The sequence below is a fragment of the Grammomys surdaster genome, unplaced genomic scaffold, assembly GCF_004785775.1.
Source record: "Grammomys surdaster isolate TR1022 unplaced genomic scaffold, NIH_TR_1.0 67, whole genome shotgun sequence".
NCBI classification, from domain to species: domain Eukaryota; kingdom Metazoa; phylum Chordata; class Mammalia; order Rodentia; family Muridae; genus Grammomys; species Grammomys surdaster.
Genome location: NW_021604569.1, coordinates 7,239,554 through 7,260,441, shown reverse-complemented (window position 1 = coordinate 7,260,441; position 20,888 = coordinate 7,239,554). Strand labels below are relative to the sequence as shown.

The window sequence follows — 20,888 nt, the reverse complement described above, 5'->3', positions numbered from 1 at the left end:
CCATCCACTTTGTCTTTTAAAGATGTATTGATGTTTATGTGTATGAGTGTTCTGCCTGGACGTATATAAGTGCACTGTGTGAGTAGCTGGTGCCCATGAAGACCAGAAGGTGCTAGATCTGGAACTGGAGTGACAGACTGAAGTAAGCTACCACATGGGTCTTAAGCAGAATCAATATAGTGGTTGTTAGCCACATGTGGCCACTTTAACCATTTGAAATGTGGCTAGTTGCAACTAAAATGTTGTAAATGTAAAGTGCACATCATATTTTAAAGACTTTGTGAAGGAGCTGGAGAGATGGCTCAGCAGTTAAATGCACTGGCTACTCTTTCAGAGGACCCAGGTTCAATTCCCGGCACCCTCATAGCAGCTCATCACTCTCTGTAACTCCAGCATCAAAAGTTTCAACACCTTCACAAAGATACACATGCAGGCAAAACACCAATGCACATAAAATAAAAGACTTTGTGAAAGCAATACATTGTATGATAATTACATAAATGATAGATAATACCTTGAATACACTTCAGTTATCCTACCCCCAAAAAAAAAAAAATCACAGGAACCAGATGGCCAGATAGCTCAATTAGGGCCTGGTTCTGATTCTCCAGCACCCATGAAAAAGCTGGGCATGGCCCCCTATTTCTGTAACCCAAGCACTGGAGCAAATACAAGCAGATCTCTGGAGTTCCTGGCTGCTCTAGCCAGTCAGTGAGACTGGATTCCAGGTACAGTGAGAGGCTCTGTCTGGAAGGATACGTAGAGTGATAGTGCAAGGTACCAGTATAGAGCCCTAGCCTTCATATGCTCTCATATGCCCTAAACACACATACACAGAGGCCACAGCACGGGGTGGCTGTAGATGCTTGTAAGTCTAGCACTTGGGAAGTGGAAGGAGGATCAACTACACAGTGAGTTCAAAGCCAGTCTGGGCTACAAGAGATCCTATCTCAAAACTCGAGTGGGGGGACGGGAGAGATGGCTCAGAGGTTAAGACCACCTAATAATGCTCTTGCGGAGGACCTGGTTTCCAGCACCTACGTGATGGCCTATAACCGTTCCAACCACCAGTGCACAAGCAGGCACCACACCCATACACATAAAATAAAAATAAATCTTTTTAGTTAATTTCACCTGTCATGTTGCCCTCTAATAGTTTTCATGAGACAGTCTGATGTATACTTCGTTCCATTTGATAAATATACTCTCAACCATAGAGTCGACTGCTTTAATGTGTTTACCCCAGTTAATTAATCCTTTATCTCACCAACCACCTCATCCTAACGGAAACATGGCAATCACGCTCTCGCTCTCTTTAAACAACGGTCTCACCACACTGCCCTGGCTGGTTTGGTTGTCCTGAAACTTGTTATATACAACAGGCTGGCTTCGAACTCACACAGCTCCCTGCCTCCCCAGTGCACAGATTAAAGGCGTGCACTACTACGCCTGGTGCAACCCATCAAAGTCCGAGAGGAAGAAAACTCGAAACACAGATAAGTCTTGAGGGGGAAAAAAATCAATATTTTCACCGGTATGTGTCCCTAAAACAAAGGGCGCAACAGAGCGAGCTCCACGGCTCAGAAGATTGGCTGAGCAGCCAAAGACCTGCTACTGAGCAGCACCCGAGGCTGGGGGCGGGTCTGAGGCTGGGAGGAGGGCAGAGCTGCTCGGCGGAACAACTGTACCTTGAGAATTCCCCTCATCTTCGCCAGGAAGGGGCGGAATTCCTCCAGGGGCACTTCCGGATAGAGTTGGTTGTGCAGCAGCTCCTCAGTGATGCCCGAGTGTCCGTGGAAGGAGTTCTGCGCTAGGCCGCTCAGCAGCCCGCTCAGGGACTTGCACCCCTCCAGATCGCCCGCCATTGCCAGGGAGAGCCTGCCGCCCAGCGACTGATCTCCGGTCCGCTACGGGGGCCGAGAAGGACCGTAAAACCTGGCAAAGGCAGCCACCGAACGCGATGCCGGGTTCCTCCACTAGTCGATATAAACAGTTCTCACGTTTACCCTGCCACACACACCCACTACTTCCACCACAGCCAAATCCACTCAGTTTCCTTTAGGGTCACTGTGCTTTTGCTGTTTCCGTTTTCACTCCGATGCGCACGCAAAGGAAAAAATCGCTGGCTAGAGATACATAGCTGTAACTCCATAAGAACGCCATTTTAACACTCCCATTCTGCTTTTATATTATTCTAGGTGCATACAGAGAATATGGTCAGTTCTAAGGCATGAACAAAGTAGTCAAGGAACACACAAGGCATAAACAGAGTAGTTAAGGAACAAACAAAGGTCCCATGATTACTGTATTCAGGGTTTTAAGACCCATCACGATATAAAAAAATACATTCCTCAGGGGTATTCATCTTGAGCCTACTTCCTTGTCCTAGCCTAATGTCAAAGTCCTGCCAAATTCCTAGAAGGCAGGCCCCAAAATCTCTCCACATGTGTGTTGTATAAACTTTACACAGGTGCATATACTGTTACACGAAATTTAAGTTGACACAAGTGTGTAATAGCCTGAACTCCAGGAAAAAGCACTTGCTATTGTCAGCATGGTGTTTCTAAATGTGAATAAAGCTGGGCAAATGTTACAAAAAGGAAAACATTCTTTCCTCAGTTTACACTCAGTCACTGCAAGCCAGAGATCTGTTCTGTGTATCAAAACCAAGCTAAAAATATGTGTGTAGGAGGCTGGAAAGATTGTTCATTGGTTAAGAGCACTTGTTGCTCTTGCAGAGGACACAGGTTCAGTTCCCAGTACCCACATGGTGTCTCACAAACCACGTGTAACTCCTGTTTCAGGAACCCAATGCCATCTTTTGACTTCTTTGGGCACCAAGCACACGTGTGGTGTGTGTGTGTGTGTGTGTGTGTGTGTGTGTGTGTGTGTGTGTCTGCCTGCCTGCCTGTCTGTCCACATGCTACAGCATACATGTGAAGGCTGAAAAACAAATTACAAGAATGGATTCTCTTCTACCATGTGGATCTCAGAGACTGAACTCAGGGGTCAGGCTAGGTGGCAAGTGCCTTTACCCAATGAGCCATCTCTCTGGCTCCATTTCTTTATATTAAAGATTTGTTTATTCATTTTATTTAATGAGTATGTACCTGAGTGTACTCCATCTACAGGCAGGTACCTAAGGAAGTCAGAAGAGGATACTGAATCTCCTGGAACCACAATTACATGAAGATTCACTGTAAGTCACTGGATGTAGGTGCTGGAAATTGAACCCGGGTGCTCTGTAAGAGCAGTAAACACACTTAAGCCCTCAGTTGTCTCTCCAACCAGTACCCATTTCTTAACTTTAGAGTGAATACTCATGAAGACATATTTTGGCTGATAGACTTTTGGCACCTACTCTTTTTTAATTGCTTTAAATCAAAATAATTCTTATGCCAAAGTGGCACGTGGCTGGCGCAATACTCTGTCAAGTACCACTGGACAGAGAACCTTGTCGGCCTGGTCTACCTCAATTCCAAATCACCAGGTTGATCAATAAAAGAAATTCATTTTTCTGCCACCAGGGGCTGCTATTGTCACAGCTGCAGGTTAGCACCAGCTGCAGTTTACAATGCTTTTCAAACAAAAGGCTCAAAATACAGTTATCTTTTATTAAATTTCAAATCGCAGGTTTTTATAGATAACAAACCTGGGCAAACGCTAAGAGAATGTTCTAATGCAACAACAAGGAAAAGACCCAGAAGCTCAGCCCCAAGAGAACCAACATCTAACAAACAGCCCTCCTTCCATACAGGTTTCCCTCTAATCATGGCCAAATATCCCAGCAAGCAAATGGTTCCAGGCAGGAAGTAATATTTTTGTAAACATTAAAAATGTAAACTGAGCCGGGGGGGTGGTGGCGCACACCTTTAATCCCAGCACTTGGGAGGCAGAGGCAGGCGGATTTTTGAGTTTGAGGCCAGCTTGGTCTACAGAGTGAGTTCCAGGACAGCCAGGACTATACAGAGAAACCCTGTCTCGAAAAAAACTAACAAACAAAAAAATGTAAACTGTGCCAAGCAGTGGTGCCACACACCCAGGGATTTCTGAGTGTTTTGCCTACATGTATGCATGTGCACAATATATGTGCAGTGCCTGTGGAGGTCAGAAGAGGGTGTCAGATCCCTGGAGCTGGATTACAGGTGATTGTAATCAATCTATGTGGGTGCTGGGAATCAAACCTGGGTCCTTTGTCAGAGCAACAAGTGTTCTAAACTGTATTCTAAAGTGTTCATTTTTCCAGTTCCCAGTTCATTTTTTTAACCCTTGAGTGTGTTGTGTTGTGGGGGGGGGGGGGAGCAGGGGTGTAAAAGGCGTGCACCACTAACTGCCCAGCTTTGGATAGAACTTTTCAACAAAGACAGATAAATAAAACATATAAATTTAAGTCTTACATGACATAGAAGATTTCAGGAGGAAATGAAGAACCAAAAAAAAAAAAAAGTTTGAGCCAGACAATCATCTGTTAATGAGACAAATAATAAAGTGACTTATGACAAAGGGGCTTGAACTAATTACCCCCTGGCCCCTTTTTGGTAAGAACATAGATGGTTTAAGGTCATGTTTTTGGCGTGAAAGCAATTCAGCTTACATTACAAGAAATGAAAGCAGGTGCTGAATCATGAAAGCCCCCCAATCAGTGATTTTTAGCATGCCTCCTAATTTTTCTGTCCCCTGATTTCTTGTCTTCAGTGCCTAAATCTGAACAGGTAACCACTTCAGGGGATGCCAGCAACAGATGGGCCATGAAGGAAATGTCAACAAAGAGAAGAAAGCAATGCAGACAGTCCACACAAGCTGTTGTCATGGAACCGTAGATAAACTCAACTATTGCAGAAAAAAAAAAATTCCCTGAAACATCAGTGCATGAGGTTCTGCCCCTGTAATGCATCTGGGTAGGCAGTGAACTCAGATCTCCAGCATGATTGGCAGAGATTGGCACGTACCTCTTTCATTCGGCTTCCCTATCCCTGAGAAGAGGCATGTCTTCCTGCAGGCACAGTGAAGGCCCCTTTCAGATCGTAGTTTTGTCTCCTGCTTTTAGGGGCAGGAGAAGTCAGAGTACTTGTGTTAATTACTTCTCTGTTGCTATGATAAAACACCATGACCACCATGACCATGCCAGGTGGTGGTGGCACAGGCCTTTAATCCCAGCACTTGGGAGGCAGAGTCAGATGGATCAATGTGAGTTTGAGGTCAGCCTGGTCTACAAAGAGTTAGCTCCGGGACAGTCAAGGCTACACAGAGAAACCTTATCTCAAAAGAATAAAAACAAAAGCAAACAAATGCACCATGAGGAAGGCAATTTATAGAGGGAAGGATTCTTTGGGAGGTTTATGGCTCCAGGACTGTGTCATCACTGGCACAGCAGGGAATCCTGGCAGCAGGTAGGCATGAAGAAGGAACAGCTCACATCTCAAATTGTGAACAGGAAGCAGAGCACACACTGGGACTGGCTGGCAGCTTTTGCAACAAACTCTGCCTCCGGTGATATACTTACTGCTGCAAGGTTACACTTCCTAAGCTTCTCCAATCAGAGCTACCCACTGGGGACCAAGTATTTGAATGTCTGAAACCAGGGGAGACATCTCAAACCACCACAGTATCAGTACCTGTTGTCTTCATATAAAGCAGTTCTCTCAACAACCATAGAATATTTATGTGCTGTGAGGGAGGGGTAAACTGGTCTTTGAAAAAGATGTGTCCCTCCAGGGGGAGGCTGGAAAACTTTATCTTAGTCCTAAAAGCCTGAGTGCATGTAAAAGCTCCTCATGATCACAGGACTAAGCCCATGAAACAATTGTTCCTTAACCTACTGCAGGCATCTGGCACCTTGTGGGCTCTCAATGATTAACAGTGAAATACTAGTGAATGAGTATTGCCTATATACACTTCCTCAGTCAAAGATAGTGGTATAGAAATCTTTTGAGTTCACCTAAAGACAGAGTTCTGGCTCTGGACTGGCTTCCACCGCCTTACTGGTTGACCATGGGCTTTAGCTTCATCATCCATGAAGTCAAGACAATGGCATTTATTTCATGGGATTATAAGGATTAAGTAAGGTGTAAAGGGTGTAAAGACTTCACACTTTGTTCAGCAGATAACTACCAATCAGTTATTAGAATGTTTATGTTCCCTAAGAGTCAGTGGCTATGCTTACGGAAAAGGTCTTAACTAGAAGGCAGACTGGATTTGACAAGCAGTCACCGCTCCATAACTATTAAGATACTGTGTCATTTAACCAATGTATTTAAATCCCTAGGCAGCCAAAATATATACAAAAGGGAGGAAACCATTCATGGCAAATCTCTCCTCCAACAGCTCTACAAAGTGAATAAACTAGGAATAGAATTTAGACATAGATGTCCGCAAAAGCCCGGCTGCGCCACACCCACTTCGGAACAAAGCCAGAGCTGTCATGGCTTCATCAACTGGACTAGCAGGAGCCAGAGGTTCCGGTCCACATTGAGTGGCTCCAGCCACGCCTACAAAACCTCCCGCTCCATCTCAGCACCCAGGCACAGGGCCGGGTTGACGATCTGCAAGCCGGATCTCCGCGCGCAGGCTGTGCAGCCGGCGTGCGGTGGACAGCCCCTGACGTCACATCTGCGCCGGCTCGCCCTAGGGCCCCTTTCTCGACTTCCGCCTTCTCTGCCGGCGTCGCTTTCTGGAAGGTTCGTGGAGGAGGCGGCTTGAGAGACCGTTACTCCACAGCAGGCCGGAATCCGTGTCCATCGGTCCTCCTGAACCCGCGCAGAAGCCACCAAGGTCGCCATGCCGGAGAACGTAGCTACCCGAAGCGGGGCGCCCGCCGCAGGGCCGGGCAACCGCGGGAAAGGCGCCTACCAGGACCGCGACAAGCCGGCCCAGATCCGCTTCAGCAACATTTCCGCGGCCAAAGGTATCATCCTTTCGCCGGCCCGCCTCGCGGCGGTACGGTCCAGCCTCTCACTGTGACCTTGGCCCTGGATGGGCTGTGTTCCTCCAAGGTGGTCTCGTCCGGTAGAGCGCAGCTTTCTACTAAGAACTCCGAGCGTGGAGGCCTGGGACACGCCCCATTGTGGGACGCGGTGCTCCCTAGTTCATCTCCTGCAGGCATGGGCGGTGTTGGTCACGTTGGTGCAGACAACCGTATAAAATACTGAAAGCAATGAGATCTGACGCTTCAGAACTAAAGCTTGGCAGTTTATTAAACCTAGTGGTAGACGGCACCGTATTTTTTTTTTAAGGTCCAAGTTAAATGAACTTTTTTCTTCCGCTCCGTGGCTCTAATCAGATAGTCAGTATAAATTCCATAGGGCTGACTGGTGGGGAACATAAGATGGTAAAGCACATGATGAAAATCTAGCCTGAGTTTTTTTCTCTGCATGTGTTATTTCATGTTTTTAACCTCTGAACCGAAGTTTCCTTGCTGTCAGTTCAGGGAAGATAAGCAGCTGTTTTCTGTAATAGTGAGCGTTTAAGAGAACCCGAACTGGAAAAGAAAAAAAATATGGAAGGAAAATTAAGAGCAAAGCCTTAGAGATATTGCCAGGGTTTATTTGGGTTGGAGGAAAAGATGTGTGACTTGAGAAGTTAAATAGGACAGGCATGTTGTCATATCTTTTGGAGGTCCTGGGATCCAGGAAATCATTGGCTTTATTTTCGGTACTGTAAGCTGGGAGAGGTAACAGTTTATTTGCAGGGTTGCTGGTGGGGGGGTGGGATTAAATGTGAAACTGTTATATGTATATGGGTGTTTTGTCTGTATGTATACTTGCACACCAAAAGGCACTGGATCCCATGGGCCTGTGGTTATATATAGTTGTGGGTGCTGGGAATTGAGCTCAGGACCTCTGGAAGAGCAGCCATCTCTTACCCATCTGCTAAGCTCTCCCTCCAGCCTCTCAACCTGTTTTCTCAACCCAGGACCACCAGCACAGGGATGGGCCCACCCACAATGGACTGAACCCTTCCCCCTCCATCCTCTGAGATGACTTCAGCTTGGGTCAAGTTGACATAAACTGTTCAGAACAGTCACTTTTCAAAGGAAGGGCACACAAAAATTAAAACAGGACAGAAGGAGCCATGCACATAGAAGGGATTGGTAACCCAGATTGTCTGTAAAGCTATCTAGATAGTTACTAACAGAGCAAAGGGCAAACTAGTTTTTCCAAGTCAAAACAAAACTCTAGGAAGTGAGAAAGGTTTCTTCCAGATACAGCTTGAGTTTAGTTCATTTTGGAGTTATCCATCCCCTCTCAAATAAAGACAATATTACTTGCTAATGGTGAGGAAAAAAATACTGGTAGCTCAGCATAAATCATTTAACAGTAACTAGCTTGTGTTCTGGATTAACCTTCTAGAGAGGTAGAGTCTAAAATACTGTAATTTTTTTAGGTAGTGAATATTTTGAAACAGGTGCACTAAAATCATCTGAAACATTTGACTGCTAGATCAAAGTCATACATAAAATATTATTAATGTTATACAAGGTGTTTTCTGTTAAAATGTTTATTCTTTACTTGATACGACCAAAAGCATATACTAGTTTAAGGGGTACAGAAGAATTATTAGACTATGGGTCCCACATATGTGTTCTCTGCAGATTATTTTTTTTGTTTGGGGAGAGAGTTTTTGTTTTGGGCTAGTGAGTGAGTTGTGTACCACATTAGGATGTTTAGCTGTTTCACTGCTGCTTGTTAAGGAATAGAGGAAATAAAACTAAGAACTTAAGACTAGATTTTACCATTTTGATTCTCAGAGGAATCTTGAAAATTTGTTCCATATAAGCATAGCATATGTGAAGTGTCCTAGCGTTTATTAAGGTTATTATTAGGCATAAAGTTTTAGGGGGCACAATAAGCTATTATATACCATATTTTAATGAGGACAAGTTTGGAACAAAACTTTGCTTTTTTTTTTTTATAAGTCTTTTTTTATATATCTTTTTCTTTCAACGATTTATTTATTTATTCTATATGAATACACTGTAGCTGTCTTCAGACACACCAGAAGAGGGCATCAGATCTCATTACAGATGGTTGTGAGCCACCATGTGGTTGCTGGGATTTGAACTCAGGACCTCTGGAAATGCAGTCAGTGTTCTTAACCACTGAGCCATCTCTCCAGCCTGAAAACTTTCCTTTTTTTAAGTCTTGGTTTAATATATGACTTTCTGTTTTTCTTCTATTTTAACAGCGGTTGCTGATGCCATTAGAACAAGCCTTGGGCCTAAAGGAATGGACAAAATGGTAAAAAAAAAAGTTAAATAATTCATTACTTATTGAGAAGTCCTGTTTACATTCTAAGGTCTGATGAGAGGTGGTACTGTTTAGGGGCTGGCAAATAGTTCTATGGTAGAATGCTTGCCTAGGGTGGAACAAGGCCCTAAGTTGGAGCCGTTGTATATATTACCACCTCTTCCTCCTTGAATCCTTCCAAAAGTCTTATAATTCATCAAAAGGAGAGATTACTTAGGTAGTACTTAACTATATATTTTAATGCCTTTTGGGTTGTTTGGTTTTTGAGTCAGTCATAAATAACCGAGACTATCCCTTGATCCTCTTGCTTCTGCTTGAAGTGCTGGGATCACAGGCTTGTGCTCATGTTTGGCTGTTCATTTATTTTGAAACCTGAGCTTAATCCTTCTGCCTTGGCCTCTGGAATGCTAGGATTACAAGTGTGAGCCACTGTGCCTAGTTCAACTTTTTAAACTTTTTTCTTAATTGATTGGCAGCATAAAACAGATATAGTCTAATAATTTTGGATTGATGTGTTCTCAAGTTGAGAGCTAGTTAGCAACCAAGAATGTGACAAACCAATATGGCTAGCCAAGGAATTTGGGGGATCTGAGCCAAGGTCTTCATGCTTGAACTGAATGAGCTTCACCTCTAAACTACTTTACATCATACCCTGAGCAGGGACAGAGAGGTGAACACATACTGTTCTCATAGAGGACCCAGGCTGTGCTCCCATCACTAGATTCAGAGGATCTGACACACCTGGTCTCTGAGCAATGCTCAAATACACACACACACACACACACACACACACACACACACACACTTACTTGAATGTAATAGAGCGACCTGGGCAGAGCCAGTTACTTTGTAAAGTTGAGTTGATCTGAATGTCCTTATATTGTTTTACTAATGAAAGGAATTTTGAGTTAATTTGAGTTTATACATATATAAACTAACTTGTATGCAATAGTAAATGGAATAGAGCTAGTAGAATATTGCATTAAAGTTTTAAAAAATAAACTTTTTCAGATTCAAGATGGAAAAGGCGATGTGACCATTACAAATGATGGTGCCACCATTCTGAAACAAATGCAAGTGTTGCACCCAGCAGCCAGAATGGTAAGTGTAGATGAGTGGTTTGTGTTTTGAGACATACTCTGTTGAATAGCCCTAGTGACCTGGTAGTCACTGTATATCTTTGAACTTGACAGCAATCCAGCTTCCTCCTCCTGAGAACTGGGGATTATATGCATGGGCATGTGCTGTCCTGTTAAGTGGTTTATTTTTAAGTGTACTTGCATGATACTTGATTAAGTTAAATTTGATACTACTTAAACATGGAGACTCTTGGTATCTTTATGGTAAAATGTACATCTTTAAAATACTGTTGTTTGTGAGGTGTTGTATAAGAGAGGTTTTTGTTTTGTGTTTTTATTTTTGCTGGTTCTGTGCTGTGGATTGAACCCATGATATTGTGCAAGCTCATCAAGAATATACTACTGAGCTATATCCACAGTTCTTAGAAAACAGTAATTTTAATCACATATCAAATGTTAAGTTCTCACTGGTCTTTATTAAAAATTATAATCTAAGAGTCACAATTAGTCTTGCGACAAGTGAGAAGTTGTATTAGCAAAAATAAGCTTTAGGAATTGGTCTGTGTTAGGATGTACTCTTGGGCACAACAAATTCCTATAATCTTAAGTACTCTGGCTGTGAAGCAAAAGGATTACTTGCATAGACAACGTGCTTCAAAAAGTCTCCTTTCATTACTTAAAGATAACTTTCTAAATATGTAAGATTATGTTTCTATGTGGTCACTTCAGAAAAACTTGACAAGGGCGTTTATGAATGACTTCATAAGTTCTCTATATAAGATACCTGTAAGACCTTGATACGTTTTTTTCTTTAAGGCAGGGTATCATTTTGGCCTAGGCTAGCCTAGAACTGCTTTGTAGCAAAGGATAACCTTGAACTTTTTATCCTCCTGTGTCCACTTTTAAGATACTGGAATTATATGTGTACCACCAACATCTCCTTTATGCTGTTTGGGGCTCAAACCCCCAGGGCTTCCCAAGTGCTAGGCAAGCACTCCTGAGGCATATCGGAAACTCTTAAGTATTGATGCTTTTCTTTTTTTTTTTTTTTTTTTTTTTTTTTTTGGTTTTTCGAGACAGGGTTTCTCTGTGTAGCCCTGGCTATCCTGATACTCACTCTGTAGATCAGGCTGGCCTCGAACTCAGAAATTCGCCTGCCTCTGCCTCCCAAGTGCTGGGATTAAAGGCGCGCGCCCTCACTGCCCGGCATATTGATGCTTTTCAATAGGACCTCAGACAGAATTTCCTGAAAACTCTTTACAGTCTACAATATAAACTAGAAATCATAAGAACAATTTTGTACACCACAAATACATTGATTTTCATCTTTAAATAAAACCCAAAGTAAACTAAAAATCAGATGTCAGGAAAGTATTGAGTTTTCTAATTCTGTGTGGGTGACAGCGATGTGGTTTGAGTTAGATGTTACTGGGTTCTCATTTCTCAGCATCTTGGCATTTTCTGTTCACATAGCTGGTGGAACTGTCTAAAGCTCAAGACATAGAAGCAGGGGATGGCACCACGTCAGTTGTCATCATTGCTGGCTCTCTTTTAGACTCCTGTACCAAACTTCTGCAGAAAGGTATGTAGAATATAATACACTTTTTATTACTGAAGAATGACAGAGAAACTTTTTTTTAAGGCAAACATAAAAAGCCAAGCTATTAAGTAATGTGGGATTTAATTTGAAGTAAATACTCTTTTATCAAGAATTTCTATTACTTTTGCAAGGCTTCTTTTTGTAGAAATAAATAGAATTCTGCTATTCAAAAATAAATGGTTGTAATATTACATCTCAGGCTTGGAGAGATGTCTTAGATGAGAAGATAAGAGCCCTTGCTTTGATGAGTAGTATTTATCACAGCACCTTTCCAGTTCTGCCTTAAAGTAAATGTGGTGGTTTAGGGAGCATAAAATGGTTTTCAGCTTTAATGCTGCACGAAAATGTACTTCATTGGTTTCAGACTGAGACGTTAGCTGTTAACTATAATAAGCAATTATTTAAGCCATTCAGTTTACAACTGAATTATAAATTAGTTTGTATGATGAGAATTTGGAGCCTCTGGTATAGATTAGTAGTTTTGTTTGCATACCATGCTGGAGGCCCTGGGGTCAACCTCAGCATCTCAACAGAAAAAAAAGGGAGGTGGAAAGTATTAGATTACTTTGACATTTTAAAATAAGGATAAATAAGTAGTTTGTAATTAACTTGGTTTATAAATGGCAGGTATCCATCCAACCATCATTTCCGAGTCATTCCAGAAAGCTCTGGAAAAGGGTCTTGAGATCCTTAATGACATGTCTCGACCTGTGCAGCTGAGCGACAGAGAAACTTTGTTAAATAGTGCAACCACTTCATTGAATTCAAAGGTGAGACTACCACTAAGAGAGAATTAAATTACAGTTAATGGTGTGTTATGATGCAGTGAGCATTGATCACTAATTGAGAAAATGCCTTATATACCTAGAACTCATAGAGGCATTTCCTCAAGGGAGGCTCCTTTCTCTGTGATAAGTCCAGCTTGTGTCATTGACACACAGAACCAGCCAGTACCCTCTCCACTGGCTGTCTTCTCAGCCCCTTGATATTAGATACATAAATAATCTGATGTGGTAGCTTGATCATGCACTCAATTTAGGTAGGAAATTCTTCACATAAAATCAAATGCCTTTTGTTCTTTGTAACTATTGGCATTCTAGGTAATGCCAAATGTTGTAATAAAAGAAAAGCATATATGTTCTTATTTGTATATTGGGCAACTTGCAAATTGGGTGGGAAAAACAGACTTTTAACTTTAATGTCTCATCTATTATATCCAAATAGGTGATAACAAGTCCTTGTAAACCCAAAGTTGGTATTTATTTCTTAAATTATTGCTTCTGTGGAAGTAACTTCCTGCCTTAAATCTAGGTTGTCTCTCAATATTCAAGTCTCCTCTCTCCAATGAGTGTCAATGCGGTGATGAAAGTGATTGACCCAGCCACAGCTACCAGTGTGGACCTTAGAGATATTAAAATAGTTAAGAAGCTTGGGTAAGCATCTCTCATTTCAATTTCTTCAGCTAACTTTGAAGAAAGAGCTAAGGGTGGCTTATACATATAATTCCAGCACGTGGGAGGCTAGCTATGAGTTCAAGGCCAGCTTGAAATAAATAGTTCCATGACAGTCTGAGCTAGAGTGATTTTTCTGTCTTCACAAAACCCTTTAAAAACACCAGGCAGTGGTGGCGCACGCCTTTAGTCCCAGCACTTGGGAGGCAGAGGCAGGCGGATTTCTGAGTTCGAGGCCAGCCTGGTCTACACAGTGAGTTCCAGGACAGCCAGAGCTACACAGAGAAAAGAAACCCTGTCTCAAAAATCCAAAAATAAAAATTTAAAAAAAAAAAAAAACCGTTTAAAAACAAATCCCAGTGACCTTCCTTCCTGGCCAGTGGATGTAGCGTAAGTGAAAAGTAACTCTGAAAGTAAACATTAGAAATACTTGGGTTTGACTTTATTGTATAGCAGTCTCAAGGGTTTGCTTGTATTTCCTTATGGTAGGATGGAAGTGTATCCAAGAGGTCCTAGAATGGGTTTTGAGAATGAATAAGACCAAAGCACTTTTCTCTGCTCTGATTATTTTTCCTAGTGGGACAATAGATGACTGTGAGCTGGTGGAAGGCCTCGTTCTCACGCAGAAAGTGGCAAATTCTGGCATAACAAGAGTTGAAAAGGCTAAAATTGGGCTTATTCAGTTTTGCTTATCTGCTCCTAAAACAGATGTAAGTACAATCCTAGCTGGTTTCCTTCTTGTTAACTTTCTAATAAGGTGTGTTCTTTAAGATGAAAATAGAAAATACTGGTACTAGTGATATCTTTAAAATGTAGGTCTCAAAACAAAAAAAAGAGACAAAAATCAGAAACTGATGCTGCTACAAGTAACGAGGTGGAGACTGGTTATAGGCATTAGCATGAAATAAAAAGAGATGTGTGTGTTTTGCTCATTCCTTGAGTTTGCAGATTGGGTCTAGCTAGCTTCCTGAGGTGCTACCTGCTAGAGCCCACAAAGATTTGGTTGTTGTCGGGCGGTGGTGGCACACGCCTTTAATCCTAGCGCTTGGGAGGCAGAGGCAGGCAGATTTCTGAATTTGAGGCCAGCCTGGTCTACAGAGTGAGTTCCAGGGCAGCCAGAGCTACACAGAGAAACCCTGTCTCGAAAAACAAAACAAAAAATTTGGTTGTTTGTGCAAGTGGAGCCTTAGACTAACTTGACAGCCAAACTATAAGAATTATTTTTTACGTTAGATATTACTGTATTAGTATAATTCTCTAAAAAGTGTGTTTGGTACCTTAGATATGTTCTGACTATATTCTGCCAATATATAGGTGTGTTCAGTATTTTGTCTCTCAAAAAATAAAAAATAGCCATAGGAAAATTGATGGTTAATTTTTGTGCAGTATATATAATGAGAAGCCACAGAGTAAAAAAGTTGGAATTAAAATTATTTTTATAATATACATGGTTTGTAGAACAACTTCATTTTGGGAAATTTGCATTTGTGAGCTACATAGTGAGGTCTTTCAGACAAAAACCAGTAATGGGTGTGGCTAAAAAGAATCAGCTGGGGCCAGAGAGGTGGCTCAGTGGTTAAGAGTGGTTTGCTCTTTCAGAGATGGAGTTCAGTTCCCAGCAATCACATGGTGACTTCCAACCATCTGTAATGGGGTCTCATGTCCTCTTCTGGTGTGTCTGAAGACAACTACAGTGTACTTATACATAAAATGTATCTTATATTAAAAACAAAAAGAACCAGCTTTAGCCAGGCAGTACTGACAAATGCCTTTAATCCTGGTGCTTTAGAGGCAAAGTCGGGTAGATCTCCTGATTTCAAGGCCAACCTCGTTTTTGGAGCAAGTTAAGTTGCAGGACAGCTTTGACTATACCGAGAAACCTTGTCTTTAAAAAGATGCAAAAACAAAACATAATAAATAAATAGAATAGCTATATATATATATATGTATAATGTTAGACCCTTTTCTGTGCATATCTGTGTAACTGGTAGGTGTGGGCTGGTCTTTCACTTAATGTTAAAATCTCTTGCTGTAAATAATTACTGTGTTCTTGTTCCCATCAGATGGATAATCAGATAGTTGTATCTGATTATGCCCAGATGGATCGAGTGCTTCGAGAAGAGCGAGCCTATATTTTAAATTTGGTGAAGCAAATTAAGAAAACAGGATGTAATGTCCTTCTCATACAGAAGTCTATCCTAAGGTCTGTTCTATTTATTTTCTTTTTTATTTTCTTTTAGGATTTATTTATATGAGTACACTGTAGCAGTCTTCAGACACACCAACCAGAAAAGGGCATCAGATCCCATTGCAAATGGTTGTGAGCACCATGTGGTTGCTGGAAATTGAACTCAGGACCCTGGAAGAACAACCAGTACTCTTAACCACTGAGCTATCTCTCCAGCCCCTATTTACTTGCTTATCCCTGAATTTATAGTTGATTGGGGATCCTACGAGTGACTTTAAAAATATTTATGTGTATATGTTTGCTTTAGGGTATACACTGAATGTGTACAGGATCTGAATCCCTTGGAGATCAGAAGGGTTGGATGCCCTGGAACTGGAGTTTATAGGCAGCTCTGAACTGCTATGTTAGGAACCTAGGAATTGAACCCAAGCCCTCTGCAAGAGCAACAAGCACTGTTTAACCACTGAGCTGTCTTTGCCCCTACCCAGCAAATTTTAAAAGAAACAGTTGCTTAGTCTCTAAAACACAGGAAATCTAAAGTGCATATTTTGGTGCATCATATTTTCATTTATAAAGACGGGACTATTTTCTTAATTTAAACATGGGCTAAAGTGGTTTTTTTAGATCAAGGTGGTAAGAAAATGAAGGTGGAACATAGTTTTTTGTACCTGTAATCCTAGTGCTCAGAAGGCTGAGGTTGAAAGGCTACGAGTCAGGCCAGTCTGGGATAGAGTGAGGCCTTTAGAAAAGGTGAACAGGCTTAGTTTTTGAGTTACTTGTTGCTCAGGGACCCAGGTTTGGTTCCTAGCACCCACATGGTGGCTCACAAACATGCGTAATGCCAGTTCCAGGGGATGACACCCTCTTGTAAACTCCAGGAACAACAGGCACACACATGGTTCATATGAGGATTTACAGGCAAAACACTCATTTTTAAAAAAATAAAAAGCACGACATTTTCAAAAAGCTGTTCTAAAACTGTTTGAGCCTAGGGATAGAGCTTAATTGCTTGCCTGCAAGCCTTGGGTTTGATCTCTAGCATGGCTTAAACTGGGTTTGGTGTCACATGCCTTTAATCTTAGTGCTTGAGTCAGGAGGATGAGGTTCAGCTACCAGGTAAAATTCTAGGCTAGCCTGGGGTGTGTGAAATTGTCTCAAAACAGTGAAAAACCCCAGCTGAATGAATTAACTTAAAGTATTTATGGGCACTCCATAGACAAGAGAAGATAAGAGAATTCTCAAATTCGAACTCCTCTTTAGCCCTCCACCCATTTCTGTTTGTTTTTTTTTTTTAATAGATAGGCATATTCCCATTTACTCCACTGATGAGCAGTGCCAGAAGGTATATAGAGTCCTTTGTGAGCAAGTAAAAGATTGTTCTAATCTCCAGTCATTTAGTGGCTCTGAACTTGAGTAAACTGGTTTCTGCTCGGCTTTGATGAGTGACAGTAATACCTGTCTTGCTAGAGCATAGGATTGCTATTCTCATTTCTTGAGAATCACAACCCACTTACTTGTGTTGTACAGTTTTGTGTTGTAAGTTTTCTAGTAAAATTAGAAACCTTCAGAGGAATTTTGAACTTCTACTGGGTGTAATAATGTCACAAGCCTTTGATTTCAGCACTTAGGAGGAGGATTTCTGAGTTCCAGGCAGCTAAAGCTACATAGGAAGAGTTTGTCTCGAATAAAGAGGGAGAGAATTTTGAACTTTTAAATGAACATTAAAAGTGTTTCCCTTCATAATTAGCCATTTGAATAAGAGTAAAATTAAACTTTTTTTATAAAGAGGATATTCCTTTAATATCAACAATGACACAGCTATAACAGCACAGGGAGGAGGTAGTGGAGATATTGTTGGGCTTTCTTTCCCTACCCAGCCTAGATTTGAACAACCGAACCCCAACAGCTTAACAGAACCACTCAGTGAAGAGGATGAGAAGAGCTGGAAACCAAGGCTTGAAACTTTAGAGGATGGCAAACTAGGAGAGGCCTGGTAATGAGAGGAGGGTTGAGGGCTAAGCTGGCCTAGCGCAGGTCTTCAGTGGTTGAACATGCCCTTGGCCCTGCACGGGCTGGAGTCTTTGGCTACATCATAGGAATGGATGGACCTCTGGTGGGTATCAAGGGCATGCTGAGCCATCCCTGGGATGTACTGGTTGATGAGAATGATGCCAATGTCATCCCTGTTTAGAAACTGCCTGAAAGTGTCATTGATGGTGGTATCCTTCTCCACCACCAGGACATTAGGGTTCTTGTTAAGCTGCTCTATGCCGACCAACAGGAAACCCGTCACCGCTTCCTTGTCTTCAGTCATCGTTTTAGTTTACCCCTGCCCACCATCCTGCCAGCCAGGCAGGGCACTCCCCGAGCACCTGTGATCAAAAATTAAATCTTACACTTCTTGAACAATAACTCTTGAAACGTAAGATAATGAGCCAAGCGATGGTGCTTTAATCCCAGCACTTGGGAGGCAGAGGCAGGCGGATTTCTGAGTTCAAGGCCAGCCTGGTCTACAGAGTGAGTTCCAGGACAGCCAGGGCTACACAGAGAAACCCTGTCTCAAAAAAACAAACAAAAAAAGAACAACAAAAAGATAACAAACACTTTTATATTTTAGAGATGCACTTAGTGATCTTGCATTACATTTTCTGAATAAGATGAAGATTATGGTGGTTAAGGACATTGAAAGAGAAGACATTGAATTCATCTGTAAGGTAAAATTAATGTGTGCAAAAATATCCATTAACATGTATTGTGGGCTTGATTCTTATGGTTAGTGTTTTTTAAGATTTTTGTTTTATATATGTTTGCATGTATGTCTCTGTGTACCACATGATCCTTTTGGACTTCAGGCCCACCTGGGGCTATGAACTGCCATGTGGCTGCTCTAGAATTGCAGCCAGCCAGCCAGCCTCTTAACTACTGAGCTGTGTCTCCGGGCCCAGCGGTGGTTTGTTTGTTGGTTTTTGGGGGTTGTTTGTTTATTTGTTTGTTTTTTGTTTTTTTGTTTGTTTTTTTTGTTTGTTTTTGTTTTTTTTTTGTAGTCCAGTATTGAATCTAGTCCTTTCAATAAAACACCAGACAAGAGCTTGTTCTTCCTTTGAGTTCTGGCTCAAGCACAGTGCTAGAGCTGTCTTGATTTGTGCACTTGATTATCTTTTCCCAGACTATTGGAACCAAACCAGTTGCTCACATTGACCAGTTCACTACTGACATGCTGGGTTCTGCTGAGTTAGCAGAGGAAGTCAGTTTAAATGGTTCTGGAAAACTATTCAAGGTAACAATATATTGTTATGCTTTCTTTTTCTTACCCTTTTTTGTTTTGTTGTTTTTTTTCTTTTAGCCCATTACTTAATTTGAAATTTGTTCACTAAAGATTACAGGTTGTACAAGCCCAGGCAAAACAGTTACAATTGTCGTACGTGGTTCTAACAAGCTGGTGATTGAAGAAGCTGAGCGCTCCATTCATGATGCTCTCTGTGTTATTCGATGCTTAGTAAAGAAGAGGTAATACGAGCACCACTGCATTTTGTGTGTGTGTGTGTGTGTGTGTGTGTGTGTGTGTGTGTGTGTGTGTGTACACAATGTAGCATGAGTGGGGGAGTCCTTGGAGCAATCTCTTTTTTCTACCATCATGTAGGTCCTAGGGACCAAACTTGTGTTGGTGTCAGGCATTTTACCTGCTGAGCCATCTTGCTGGCCCAAATATTCTGAAGACTTTAGTTTGAGGCTGAGATACAATACCACCATTGATAATAGTACTTGACTAGTTCAGCCTCCAACCAGCACTGTATACACCAGATGTGGGGCACACCTGTAACCCTAACACTTAGGAGGTGAAGGAAGGAAGATCAAAAGCTTTGGTCCTTCTCAACTTCATCCAAGTTACAGGCCAGCCTATCTTTAAAAAACAATCAAACTGCTGTATTTTGACTTTTTAAAGTTAAATAGTAAATTATTTAAAACAGACTCCTTAGGGTAAAATAAGCTAAAAATATTTGTGAATTTCAGAGCTCTTATTGCAGGAGGTGGTGCTCCAGAAATAGAGTTGGCCCTCAGACTGACTGAGTATTCTCGAACACTGAGTGGTATGGAATCCTACTGTGTTCGTGCTTTCGCAGACGCTATGGAAGTCATTCCATCTACACTAGCTGAAAATGCTGGCCTGAATCCCATTTCTACAGTAACAGAACTAAGAAACCGCCATGCCCAAGGAGAAAAAACTACAGGCATTAATGTCCGAAAGGTAATAATCTTGATACTTAGCGTTACTGAAGAACAGATTGTTGGAAGGAAACAGTGTTTACAATTTTGTCGTTGTTGATTGGTTAGAAGGGTTTAGACTTAAAAATAGTGTGACTTTTGGATTCACACCTAAGACCTAGCCAGAGTCCTTCAGAGTAAAGATGATGCCATGGGAAATTGCATTTTGTTAACTGCCATTTACTAACTTGTAAGAAGTTGGTCTGGTCTTTCATTTCCTGGCTTGTAAAAACAGTACCCCATAGGTCTTTGGGAGGAGGGGGGCACAGGTTAAGTAGATGTAAGTGTGAGCTGCTTCTCTTCTCGTGTTGTGAGCTTCAGCAGTTAGCATGCCTGGTGAGTGCAGAAGAGTGATAGCTGTGCTCTTGTTTATTGTGTGTGGTCACATATTGAAGGCTTCTGCTTCTCTGCAGGGTGGGATCTCCAACATTTTGGAGGAAATGGTTGTTCAGCCTCTGTTGGTGTCAGTCAGTGCTTTGACCCTAGCAACTGAGACTGTGCGGAGCATTCTGAAAATTGATGATGTGGTAAGCAGATGGAGATAAATTCCAGGGGAAGTCAAGTTTGCTTAAAAGCTTGCTACCCACCAAGAAGAGAATAATTCATAACTATTTTTTTCTATAAAAAATTAGGCAAAATTTACCATAAGCATGATCTAACATGTTATGTCATTACAAATTTTGAAACCTTCAGTGTTTTTTTTTCTCTTGCCAGGTGAATACTCGATAATCTGGATAAGGCTGGCGACTGCTCCAGACTGAACACGAGTGCTGTGGCTAGAATGGAAGGAGACGGCGTGCTCCTTGTCTGGAAGCTTGCTTCTTCAGAATTTTTGGACGTTGTCTTCCAGTTGGCATTTGTTTGAAATTGTATCGAAACAGTTTAATGAAAACATTAAATATTTGGTTTTCAACTCCATATTAATTTTGTCATTCTAAAGTTATGTTGCTTTTGATGCTTTGGGGGGAAATGCCTATAGGTAAACTACAGCCCTCAAAATTTAACATTTACCTATTGATCTTATGGCTTAATCCTGTGTGTTCCATTAACATTCTTGGCTTG

General features: G+C 41.6%; 2 protein-coding genes and 1 pseudogene across 2 annotated transcripts in view; 1 reads left to right on the top strand and 2 right to left on the bottom strand.

The window, feature by feature from the left end:
- Commd1 (copper metabolism domain containing 1) overlaps nt 1–1,995 on the bottom strand; it is a 98,874-nt gene extending 96,879 nt beyond the window's left edge. The window contains exon 1 of the mRNA XM_028777621.1: nt 1,689–1,995. Coding sequence (XP_028633454.1) covers nt 1,689–1,865 — 177 coding nt within the window. The 5' untranslated portion in view covers nt 1,866–1,995. The remainder of the gene's footprint in view (nt 1–1,688) is intronic.
- A 4,621-nt stretch (nt 1,996–6,616) lies between these two features.
- Nucleotides 6,617–20,746, top strand: Cct4 (chaperonin containing TCP1 subunit 4). Its single transcript, XM_028778263.1, has 14 exons — nt 6,617–6,904; nt 9,184–9,236; nt 10,257–10,346; nt 11,798–11,906; nt 12,552–12,694; nt 13,236–13,357; nt 13,953–14,085; nt 15,439–15,578; nt 18,181–18,277; nt 18,730–18,840; nt 18,940–19,070; nt 19,575–19,809; nt 20,240–20,353; nt 20,541–20,746. The coding sequence occupies exons 1-14, from the start codon at nt 6,778–6,780 to the stop codon at nt 20,553–20,555; spliced, it is 1,620 nt and encodes a 539-aa protein (XP_028634096.1). The 5' UTR covers nt 6,617–6,777; the 3' UTR covers nt 20,556–20,746.
- Nucleotides 17,589–17,877, bottom strand: LOC114630420 (annotated as a pseudogene).
- Nucleotides 20,747–20,888: the final 142 nt, after the last annotated feature.

Bases quoted from the DNA above. Each gene is read 5' to 3' on its own strand.
- Cct4 (XM_028778263.1), top strand. From the start codon at position 6,778: ATGCCGGAGAACGTAGCTACCCGAAGCGGGGCGCCCGCCGCAGGGCCG. The intron at 13,358-13,952 runs GTAAGCATCTCT...TATTTTTCCTAG, and splicing joins AAAATAGTTAAGAAGCTTGG to TGGGACAATAGATGACTGTG. The intron at 19,810-20,239 runs GTAATAATCTTG...GCTTCTCTGCAG, and splicing joins CAGGCATTAATGTCCGAAAG to GGTGGGATCTCCAACATTTT.